The 12,393-nt window shown below is 40.0% G+C and overlaps 1 protein-coding gene across 2 annotated transcripts in view; it reads left to right on the forward strand.

Annotated features, from left to right (window-relative positions):
- Positions 1-12,393, forward strand: part of ncoa1 (nuclear receptor coactivator 1) — a 51,733-nt gene that overhangs the window by 27,729 nt on the left and 11,611 nt on the right. For both annotated transcript variants that reach the window (XM_023429920.2, XM_087180384.1), the window contains exons 3-9: positions 942-1,047; positions 4,655-4,821; positions 5,406-5,512; positions 5,659-5,836; positions 7,907-8,086; positions 9,427-9,519; positions 10,151-10,291. In XM_023429920.2, the coding sequence (XP_023285688.1) occupies positions 959-1,047; positions 4,655-4,821; positions 5,406-5,512; positions 5,659-5,836; positions 7,907-8,086; positions 9,427-9,519; positions 10,151-10,291 (955 nt within the window). In that variant the 5' untranslated portion in view covers positions 942-958. The remainder of the gene's footprint in view (positions 1-941; positions 1,048-4,654; positions 4,822-5,405; positions 5,513-5,658; positions 5,837-7,906; positions 8,087-9,426; positions 9,520-10,150; positions 10,292-12,393) is intronic.

Raw genomic sequence — 12,393 nt, forward strand, 5'->3', positions numbered from 1 at the left:
GTCACAGGCTGTGCATCGCTTTTAGCTATGTTCTCATCCAAATACCAAGAAAATTTAAATACCACGTATATATAAATAAATTTAAATTCATATTCTAATGTTAACTAGATCAAAAGTGTGCTTTTCTTCAGTGGATTGAACTAGACAAGTTAGCTTCATTGGCTACATATTGTACATGTCATTCATTTAAGGCAGTAGCTACAGTATCTTTGTTTTTTATTACTTCAGGTGCTGTATTGCACCACTTTGTAGGTATAAAAAATATATTGAATGAGAGAATATAAAGTCAAAGTTGAGTTCTAAATTTTTCAGCATTGCTGACATATTTATTTATGTTATTTTTTTATGTATTTATGTGGATGCTTATTTGTTGCTGTGTTTATTTTTGAGGAATTTAGCCCATATGTAAATGTTTGTGCCTCTCACCCTGTTGTTGCACGTGCCATGTTAACAGCATTATCTTTTGCTTTTCTGTTTTTGTTCTGCTATAGTGAAAACATACAGAACTGTGACCTTAAACTGCAGTTCATGTAAGCTGTGCATTTTGTGAACCTTACCACGGGCATTATGCCAGAATAAAATGCAAATATAATTAGCGTATGGCAGTAACAGCTGTTACAGAGCTGATGATGGTCTGCCAACCATGTGTCTGCTGTTTCATTAAATCTACTCAGAGAATATTCTTGATTTTTCACTTGAAATAACAGGAATTATCCTGAACAAAAGAAGATCCGGGCTCTTATTGTCAACATCTTGGTGGTGGATGACACGTCCAACAAGTGTGTTTTAGGGTTTCGAAAAAACTTCCAAGTACTAAGAACTACTCGTTCTGGCTCATTGGAAGAAAAAAAGAATGAATAGTTGAGCGTTGGCGTTTACCATAATGATTGCACTTATTTTGTTACTGACCTTTCTCTTTACCATGTGAACCTCCTCCATAGGTCAGTTGAAGCTGAAAATGAGTGCAGTAGGGGAAAGCCCCCTGGACCCTGCCACGCCGGAGTCACGCAAGAGGAAGGGCTCACCATGCGACACATCGGGGCAAAGGTAAAGACCCAACTACAGTTTTTTTGTTTGGTCAGTGGCACAAAACAAAAAGAGGAACATAGATTGATATTAATGGACATATCACTGAAGGCACCCTCTGGACACAGGTCCAGGGGCCTAAGGGGTCAGGAAGACCCCTGGGTCAGAACCTCAGTTTGAAGTCACTGTTAACAGTTCTTGTTGGGAAGTCTGTCAAATTGCTACAAAGAGATTAAAAACAACCACAAAGAGAAACAAAATGACAACAAAGAGACAGAAAATCACCACAAAAAGACACAAAATGACCACAAAGAAAAAGTAAAAGACTCTTTGAAGCTGTGGCTCTTGCTCTTATGTGGGAGGGTGGGGGCCCCTACGCATGTCTGCGCCCAGGTGCCTATTGTCTCTAAAGCTGTCAATAGTGGGACATGTAGCATTTGTGTGAAAAGAAAAAAAATCTAAAATAAATGCATAATGTGTGTAGATAATTTAAATCTCAACCTGGGGAGCAACTTTTGAAATCTGAGAATGAATCCTGTATATTAAAACGTCCTGTCTGTTCTTTATGAAGCAGATAATACAGTGTTGTTGACCTTGAGGGATGAGCGCTGACAGATTATTGAACCAACACTGTAATTGAAATCACCTTGCTGTCAAATGATGTAAACAATAGAATATTTCCCTCGGCTGATTGCTGCACTGGTCAAGTCGTAGTAGGTACGCCTCACTGGGGATGAGTTCTGATAGTTGGTTCCATTTTGGATCCTGTTCCAAGTTGGTGAAATGCCCAGATTTGTTAAGATCTGCAGCCAGTGAACCTCCTATCGAATCCGTAACTCACTTTCTCTGTTTAGTTTCTCTCTCTCTCTCTCTCTCTCTCTCTCTCTCTCTCTCTCTCTCTCTCTCTCTCTCTCTCTCTCTCTCTGACATTAAAGGCATCAACAGAGAAAGAAAAAGACTGGTGACATATTTAAATGTGTGATAAGTGAGAGAAGCTGTTGTTAACAACAAGAATGATGGGCTGGTTTAAACACTCCAACAAAAAAAAAGGAATTTTTATTTTAATACTTAATCTCACACCGGTTAGCAGACATCACATCATAATTTATTTATTTACACATACAAGTGACAAGTGGAATTTTAAAACTCATATCCTTACATATTTGTTTACATAATTCAATATTTTTATTTTATACATTATAATATAAAGACATTTTTATATTTTTGTGTATACATTCATCTTTATTTTAATTTTTATAACCTTCTTCATAATCTCTATTCTTTCCTGAGGAGCAACTGTAACTCAACCTAACTTCCCCCTCTGGATCAATAAAGTGTTGTGAGTCAGATTCAGTTTCTCCTAACCATCATTTGGCCTCATCAATGGCCACTTAACCCTTCTACAGAGCACGAGCCGAGCAGCTTTATGAGTGACAACACTGTGTTGTTGGGGACCTGAGGCTCACAGAGGCATCAGTCACTTGTACTTTGAACACAGTGAAAACTCTTGAGAGCTGCTCTGTGTGTGTGTGTGTGAAGCCTTTTATATCTGTAGGACGAATGAATGAGGAGAAGGAGAAGCTGATTTCTGTCACATGATGAGACATGGTTAAGGTTAGATACAGCTGCAGGTTAGGGTAAGGTTTAAGCTGGGACATGTAGGGGTTAAAGCTTGAATGTGCTCTGTGTGTGTGTGCGTGTGTGTGTGTGTGTGTGTGTGAGAGAGAGAGAGAGAGTATATAAGGCCCAATAGCTGATGTAAGCTGATGTAATAGCCCAGCTAGTATTTCTACAGCAACTACACACAGGCACTGACCTGCGCATTCACACAGCAGCGTCCTCCCCCTCCTCACCCCTCCCTCCCTCCCTTCCTCGGTCACCACGCCTGTGTGTTCTGGCTGGCCAATGCACTGACCTACTTTTGCTGTTGTCATCTCACACACACACACACACACACACACACACACACACACACACACTTTTTTCATGTTTACCACATACCTTGCTGTAACTCGTCGGTCTGGAAGTATATTATTGCAACTGGAGAATAAGGGTAAACACAAGACTGTGCAAAGACTCTGAGGAGGCTTGAGTTTAAGACTGATTTCATTTATTTTGTACCAGTGTTGAACTTACAAATATATGGTAACTTTTACACTTACATATTATGAAAGCAAATAACAGGCAGTCAGTGCTGCTGGGTGAAAAAACCACTGCACTAAAACTGTATGTTGTGATGTTACTTTTACATTTCACAACAAGAAAATAATAATTCAAACCACCTGTTGTTTGAGAAAAACAATTTTCGGTTGTTCCCTTTTTGAACCTGCAAGTCTTGTCTCACTCAAAAAATGTTTGTTATTCTTATGTTTATGCTAAAAAATGACTATTTTCTGACGTTTCATTATCAGATTTTTTAAACTCTCTAACCTCAGGTTCATTCGAGCTGTGTGACCAACGGTCCAACACACAAAGATATTCAATTTACTTTCACAGGAGAATAAAAAAAACAAGAAAATATTCAGTATATGAAGCCAGATCCAGTAAAACTTACTTGATTTATTGATTGACTAATGATTCAAGAGAACCACAAACCACTTAGAGTCAGTCCTACTCTTTCTTCACCACCTTTTCTCTCCATATCTTTCTATCTCACCCATCTAGCTCTTGGCAATTTCCCCCTCGTGTGCCCCCTCCTACCCCCCCTTCTTCCTCTCAGCAGGATCTCCTGTACAACGTGAATTATTAAGGTTATTCTTGTCTGAGCACATCCTCCTGGTCTCTCAGCAGCTTCCCATTTTCCTCGGTTTTCTTCCCTTCTGTTCCTGTCACTCACAGCCGACAGTTTGACAAGTTAATTACTGAGCGAACGCGCTGTATTTTGCCCATATTGACAACTACAGTTTTCAGTGTTGGCTTATTCAGAATGTGTGATCTAAAGAAATCCCCAAACAGAATATTTGAAAACATTTCATCAAACATATATGTTCTATATATCAAATGATGATTTTTGCCAACAAATACATTTGAGTAACTGATTTATAAAAGTTATCTTATTTTTATTTTTTTTGCTTTATTCATTTGCATTGCACTTTTAATTTCATGGTGTTCCTACTCTTATTGATTCCGCCTTCTCCGTAATCAAGCGTTGTTATTTCAAGTAGTTTTGAGGTTAAAACAGCTGAAAGAAATAATGGACAGAAAATTAATCTGCAATTATTTTAATAATCACGTAATTTAAGTCGATCGCAAAGCAAAAATGCCAAATATTTGATTATTTCAGCTTTTCAAATGTGAAGATTTGCAGCTTTCCTCTGTTTTGCATTCTATTAAATTGAATAACTGAACTTCTGAACTGAACTAAAGAAAAAAACCACACAATTTGAATTATTTGTGTTGAATTACCTTGGATTCTGGAAAAATATAATGAGTTTTTTTTCATTGTTTTCTGTTGCTTTATAGCCCAAACAGCAAAAAAATTGATAATGAATAAATTACTGGTTGGTTGCAGCCCTAACATTTTGAATTACAAGTCACTTCAAGTGTGTATGTTTGAAAAAAGGACCAAATGCGAGTGATCTCGTGTTTGAAACTCATGTTACGTCCATGTGTGTGTCTGTTGCTGCAGCCTGGAGAAGCGGAGACGGGAGCTGGAGTGCCGCTACATCGAGGAGCTGGCTGAGCTGCTGTCGTCCAACATGGGCGACATCGCCAGTCTCAGTGTCAAGCCCGACAAGTGCCACATCCTCAAGAGCACCGTGGACCAAATCCAGCAGATCAAACGGCGTGAGCAGGGTGAACGAACACACACACACACACACAGACGCAGATACACACACACACACACACACACACACACAGACGCAGACACACAAAGCACATGGTTAACCGTGAGAAGTTAAACCATGATCTGTGCTGTGAAGAAGTTTGCACACTCGGGTTTTTAATTAATAATTTGAACAAAATTAATTATAGGTTTTTATTACACTGAAAGAATCTTTTTTTTTTTCTTTTTTTTCTCAAACTAATAAAATTCAAATAAATGAAAATGAACTGTGTATCTACCCACCTACATCACCTCTGCCACCACTGTCAAATATTTATCAGAATGTGATTTCTTTATGCTGATCATATCTCATAATCACGTTTTATCCACAGACTTTAAGAATTCATTTACATCGTAATGTATTCTCAGTACATATACAGTATATATGGAAAAACATTCAGAAAATATACACCTTTTTCGGAGTGTATATGTTGATGGCTTTGGGGTTTAAGTCTCAAACTTTCAGATGATTTAAAGGTGTACATAGAGACTGTGGCTACTTCTTTTGTATATGTATCCACATTGCTGACGTGTGTTTGTTTCCTCCTGACAGAGAAAGCAGCTCTTCTGTCTCCAGATGACGAGGTGCAGAAGAGCGACATCTCCTCCAGTAGCCAGGGGCTGGTGGAGAAAGAGGCACTGGGGCCCATGCTGCTAGAGGTGAATAATACAAACACAGCATATCTTCCCCCACCACCACCACCACCACCACTGCTGAGTGTTTTACTCCAGCTCAACACACATAATCTGATTTTCTTCTGCTCCTCCTCTTCCCTCTGTTCTTGCTCCTTTTCCTGCTCACCCAGGCCCTCGATGGGTTTTTCTTTGTCGTCAACCGGGAGGGCCGCATCGTCTTTGTCTCTGAGAACGTGACGAGTTACCTCGGATACACCCAGGAGGAGCTGATGACCTCAAGTGTCTACAGCATCCTCCACGTGGGAGACCACAATGAATTTGTACGCAATCTGCTGCCCAAAAGCCTCGGTGAGTGAGCAAGGACCGTGGGTTTTAACTGAGGAGGAGGAGGAGGAGGAGTGTGTGCAATCTGCTGTGTAATACTACATATCCTAGCATAAGATGCCAATAGCTATTATTTTTTTAAAGATATTTGGTAATTATATTTTCAGCGTCCTCAAACTGGACGGTTTCCATGCCAATGAAACCTATTAAGGAGGCAATAAAACTCGGGAGAAGGGCTTTGGCAGCAAAATCAGTAAACAGTCCTTAATACAGATAATTAACTCGAGGCAAGTTTGAAGCTGAGGCAAGTTTGAGGAGCTATGAAGAAAGGTGGGAGGATGAAATACGGAAATTTTGAATTAACACAGTTGTAAGTGGTCCACACAGTGCTGGCAAATGTGCTAGGAGAGGAGAGAAAGAGTGGAGTAAGAGCAGAGAGGCGGCGCGTGTGCATGCTAGCGCGCGTGTGTGTGTGTGTGTGTGTGTGTGTGTGTGGGTGAGTTTGAGGAGTGAGGGAGGAGTGAAACAATGACTTTCTTCACTGTGATAATGTTATTTTAATTTTTAGCTGCAACCTTGAGAGGAGATTATAATGAAAACGGAGGAGGAGAGGGGGGTCGTGTGAGGACGAAAGATAACAGGGTTCAGTAGGCGACAAGGTTGAACTGTTGTATTTTCTGTTGATCTTTTTAATCCTTTTTAATTCGGAGCCACAACGGCTCTGCATTCTCCAAAATATACTCTGGCAGAGAAACTTGATAACAAATGGATTTTTTGCCATTATTAGTGAACTTGTCCACACACATATTATTCTCACAGGAGGGTCCTTCAGTGCATCTTGTTGTAATATTTTTTTAAGCTGCTTACTAAGGATTTGCAAATATGTTACTCTTATGTACTGAAAAAAGCAAAACACATTGAGGTTGCGCACAGGTGAAACGGAGGAAAATTACTCATTTGAGCTCATGAAATACTTTGTGTTTTAGGTGTTTCAGTTTAGGGGGCGCAAAATATGGAAAGAGGGAATGGAAATTCACACAAACAGATGCTGCCTCTGATTTATCACTGCTCTCTTGTAAAGCAGTGGTCAGTGGAGAAAACTGTGACTGAAATGTAACGTCTGTAAAAAGCAGGTGTAAAAGCAATAGCAGTGTTTTTAGAGTTACAGTCTCGCGGTTGTCTGCCTCCACCACTCAGACTCAATACAGGTTATATCCCTGTTTATCTAGAGTAGAGAATTGCTGTGTTAAGTTTTGAGTAATGGCTAAGTGGCTAATGGCAAAAAGTATTTTGTGAGGTCTGATGACCTTGACCTTTGACCTTTGACAACCAAATTCTAATCAGTTTATCCTTGAGCCCAAGTCAGTGTTTGTAGCAAATTAAAAGAAATTCCTTTATGGAGATATTGCGTTCACAAGGCCGAAATCATGTTTTGCGAATTTGGCTAACTCTGCTAAAGTCTGAAATGTATTTTTGCACAAAACAAAAACTGATCGTGTCCCCAATCACCTGTATTGAAATCACTGCAAGAGACAATCTCTTTATAGTCAGTATGAACAGAAGGAATGATGACAGCAAGCAAAACTAGTTCAGTGGCTATATGGGCAGCTGGCAACTGTTTTGAGACAGATCTGGAAAAACTGAGAAGCTTTCTAAGTAGACCAATATGTTGTTGTTTTTTTTTTGTTAAGTAAAATTTTTTTTACCATAAATCTAACCAATCTTTTTATTAAGCTTAAGAACATGAAGTGATTGAACTAATATTTCCTCTCACACAGCTTCCTTCTTTCAGGATGAATGTGCTCTTGCAGTTCCACAATCGTTGTCTTCTCTCTGACAAACTTACCACACTTAGCAGCAGAAAACATTAACTTTCAGACATGAGCAATACGCATCAAAACAGCCCAGCATCAGATCAGATCATATTCAGCAGGATGTTATGCAAATCAGATGATCATTACAGCCCACTAGACTGGTGGAGCCCCTGATTTTAATTTGCAACAGATCTGGAACTTATGGCAGTTTCTTGTAGATTTTCCGCATCAATATATATTATATATGTTTTCTTTTTTTTTTTTCTTTCTGTTGGTCCAGTAAACGGTGTGCCATGGCCACAGGAACCTGGCCGAAGGAACAGCCACACCTTTAACTGTCGCATGCTGAAGAGGCCGCCGGACGAGGCGGATTCAGAAAATCTGGAGGCTCGGCAGCAGTACGAGATCATGCAGTGTTTCACCGTTTCCCAGCCGCGGGCCTTGCAGGAGGAGGGAGATGGTATATGCAAACACAGTCTGCAAGCTTTTCCTACACAGAGTCAACAGATGTTTTTTTTTTTTTTTTTTAAAGCCAGTTTAAATATATACTCAGGATGGCAGCAAGGAAAGCTGATTATGATATAATTATAATATGTCTGTCTGTATTTTTCCCCTTTATTTTATTTCATATTTTGCCTTTAGCTCTGTTTTGCTGTTGTTTTGAACATCGCACATGAGGTTAATTTAAAACTGGTGCAGCTCTTTTGTCTTTTCACATGTTGGCTCAGTCATTCAAACTGATGTGGCTCGAGTTGATCTCCAAGATTAGAGCCTGTCACAGAAGATCGTGGAATCATGCAGACCCGGGTGTGACTCTGCTACTGAGATATTTTAGTTGCCAGCAGTGCGTTGTGAAAAGTGTACATGGATCCTCCTGACCCCTGGCACTATTATTTCAGAATAAAAGTTTAATCTTTCTTTCAGGTACTCTTACGACATTTGTATCTATTTATCCTGTAGATAGTAAATGTGGGATATGTCAGAAATTTATCTTATTTAAGAAAATAATTGGTTTTCCTCTCTAAAAAAAAATGTAATCAGTAGTTTTTAATCTTCCATAGTTTTTAGTCAAGGTTTTAAAACAAGGTCCCACCATCACATTCCTCACTATCTAACCAGTTTGGACATTGAGCAGATTCTTGGGAGGACATGTCATATTTGGGAGCCGCTGGTGCAATGGTCTTGATAAAATCGTGTGATGTAGTTCCTGCATTGCAGATTTACTGTGCTGTTGAGCTCCAGTCATTTTTACAAGAGCTGGCCTTGAGGTTGTAGAGTTGTATTCACAGTTTTATAGAAGTGAGCTGACTGTCACCTACTTCTTTCTATTTTTAATGTTGATTTTAAGTCCCTGCGTCTGTTGTTTGCCTCACAGATGTGATTGACGGCTCACTCAACACATCTCCAGGTTTTGATTGGCTCGTTTATACAGAGAAACCAAAATGATGGTCAGACTTTTGGGTTTTGACAGGTTGTCATGTATCTTCTGCTGTTCTGTATGTATCTGAGAGGATTTTAGAAAAATATAAATCCGGTATTTTATGTAAATTCGATGACGAGGTTCAACTTGATCATGAGTTGACAAGCAGAGTTCACTTGTCTAGTTTCATCACTGTGCATTCTCATGTTTGAGAGTTATGACATTGGCTGACACAAGCACCATATCTGTGTTTTCTTTGTTTGCCCCTTTGGCTTATTTCCATTGGCTGACAGTACCCCACACACACAAACACACACACACACACACACACAAACACAAACACAAACCTCACCGCTTGTGTCTTTTCTTTCTTTCATCAGACCTGCAGAGCTGCCTGATCTGTATTGCCTGTCGGATACCTCGCACCCAGCCTGTCAGCAGTGAGTCTTTCATCACAAAGCAGGACCCCACAGGTAACACACGCACACACAGGGTATGATATTGATATGATAGTGAGGACTATAAATATGTATACTGCACATCACCACCTAATTAATGTGTATAAAGTAAATCATTACGTTACCCATTTAGAATTTATTCCAGCTGTATTTGCACTCTGCAGCCTTGCACTGCTGTATTCTGTACAGTTTACAGAAGCATTTGTATAAAGACATTGTTTGTTACTGTTGTTTGTTATATATTTTTTTCACCTGTTTTCACATGTTTATGTTTGCCTATCATAGGTCAGTTTTGCTGCTAGTTTTTAGCTGCATATCTTTCTATCTGTCTTCTGGAAATTGTTGTTGTGTGTAAGTACACAAAGAGCAACAAACAAACATTCTATGTATGTGTACAATGAATGATGATATATGTGGTGTTGTTGACAAGGGGTCAAGGGTCACATGTATTGTGGTAGTATGTCTGAATTGGACTGAAAACCAGACTAAAAAAAAAAAAAGTTCAGAGGGAAAAAAAAAACAGCATTTCAGGGTCACAGACCTGTGAGCACTGGATGTGTAGAGGTCAGTGCAGATGTTGAAATCGGTGCGTACTGATCTTCTTTGTGTGTGTCTGTGTGTGTCTGTGTGGGGTGCTCACTTCCAGGGAAGATCATCTCCATAGAAACGAGTGCTTTGCGAGCAACAGGCCGGCATGGCTGGGAGGACCTGGTCAGGAAGTGTATCTACGCTTTCTTTCAGCCGCAGGGTAAAGAGCCCTCCCACGCCAAGAAGCTGCTGCATGAGGGTGAGTAGCCACAATTGATTGTTGGAGCTTCGCTCCCAGAAATCATTGGCACACTCTCTGCCAGCTTTAGCCATGGTTACCAGAGTTTCAGCACTACTTCAGTGCCATTATAATAGATTGAATTGAATGCTAAATTTCAATAACTTTTCATACTTGCAGCACATGTTTTTGTGCAAGATGAGATATTCAGATTTATATAGCACAATGCACTGAATAGATTGTAAAGGAAAGCAGAAGAGAAAGGATTAGAATAGACAGTCAATACAATTACTTTTGTACTTGATTCCACTGCTGTTTGTTTTTAAACTATTGTATAAATTATTCAGTCTATAAAACATTAGAAAATAGTAAAAGAAAAGAATGCCTGTTATAATTTCCTGGAGCTAATACTGATGTCTTGAAATTGCTTTTTTGGCCAACCAAAAAGCAAAGATATTTCAATTACTAGTAGCAAGAGAAAGAAAAGCAGCAAATCCTTGAATTTGAGAAGCTGGAGACATTTTATTTTATAGATTTTTACAGGTTTTTTTTGCCTAAAAAAGGAAAACTGTTGTGCTTTGCTATGATAGATTGATTTGGTCATATTCAAACTTCTAACAGCAAGGCAGTATTATCACTCTGTCCACTACATCTTGAGAGTGATCTAGGTCGGTTCTAAAAGTTTAAAAGCTTGCAGCCGAACTATTTCACATAAACATGACAAAGATGGACGCCCACTCAGAAACAAAATCCTCTGGTTAAAAGTCTCTGCAAAGCCTAATAAGACAATTGTAGTTCAAATAAAAATATTTCATGATATGTTCAAATTTTGTCAGATATGGAGCCAGTAAATCACAAGGATGATAGGATCAAGCCGAGGTGGAGCAAATTACACAGAAATGTCTTTCTCATTCCATAGCAAATGTTTCCTCTTCATGCTGTATCACAAAGTGAATGGGAGACATCGCTAACGTACTTAAATCAAGCGTTAAATGAAAAGGATAATTAAATTATTAGCTATGATGTAAAGGTATCACTTAGGCCTTAGGGGGGAGTCCGAGCTCTTGAAGCCTGGACACATCTGGGGAATGAAAACAGGACATGAGACCAAAGTCTAAACCTGTCTCTTATACACATCTCAGTAATGACCCAGTACCCATAACATGTGTCCACCAAACACGCCTGCATACTACTGTTGCTGTCAAATTCAAGAATAGTGTCAAAAAGAATATAACACAATTAAAGACTGAAATTTTTCTCCTGAGCTTCGTTCCTGCATTGGCAGTCTCCTGACAGTCGTTATAAATCAAGCTGAATGTTTATTTTCTTGGACTTTGTCTCCACTGTAGGCTCAGCTACCAGCTGCAGCCTTTGAAGCTGACTGGCCTTTGACCTTTTGTCTCTCTCCATCTCTCTTTCACTGATCATGTGCCCCTCTTTTCTCCTTACCCATTATTCCTTCATTCTTTACTCTTTCTTGCTCTTACACCATTCATTCCATTCGTCAATCCTCTCTTTATAACCATCTTCCTAATCTCTATGCCTTTTCATTTGTTTTTGCTTCACTCTGCGTTTCCCCCCATTAGATGTCCGGTGGCCCTGTTGACATGGACCCCCTCACCCAGCTGCTGCCTGGCCTGAGAGGCCCAAGTGGGGCCAAACAGGGCAGTGAGGATTCAACAACCCCTGGAGCAGGCCCCCAACTTCAATCTCCGGCACCCCAGGCCCAGCCCCCAGCTCAGCTCCAGTCCCCCGTGCCTCAGCTCCAGTCCCCCCTGTCCCAGCCCCAGTCTCTTCCACAGTTGCAGTCGCCGTCACCCCAGCTCCACTCCCCTTCCCCCCAGCTCAAACTGCAGTCACCCACCCAGCTCCAGCCCGGTGAGGCCAACACTCCCCGCAATGTAAATGTGAAGAGAGAGCCTCCTGGCACTCCTAACAGAGGTACAGTTCAGCTTAAATGAAGGGGGGGGGGGTCATGCAGAGAAGGAAATATTTTGACATGAGTAGTGCGCATCAGTTCAGAGACAGTTTTTAATTGAAACACACTGAGTTTTTGTTATTAGATTTAATGTAAATAAACAAAATATTAAGTGCCTTTCTCAGAATCTTAATTGATTTTTTTT

This window comes from Seriola lalandi, unplaced genomic scaffold (assembly GCF_002814215.2).
Source record: "Seriola lalandi dorsalis isolate HSWRI2012SDOR001 ecotype SW California unplaced genomic scaffold, Sedor1 jcf7180002054901, whole genome shotgun sequence".
NCBI lineage: Eukaryota > Metazoa > Chordata > Actinopteri > Carangiformes > Carangidae > Seriola > Seriola lalandi.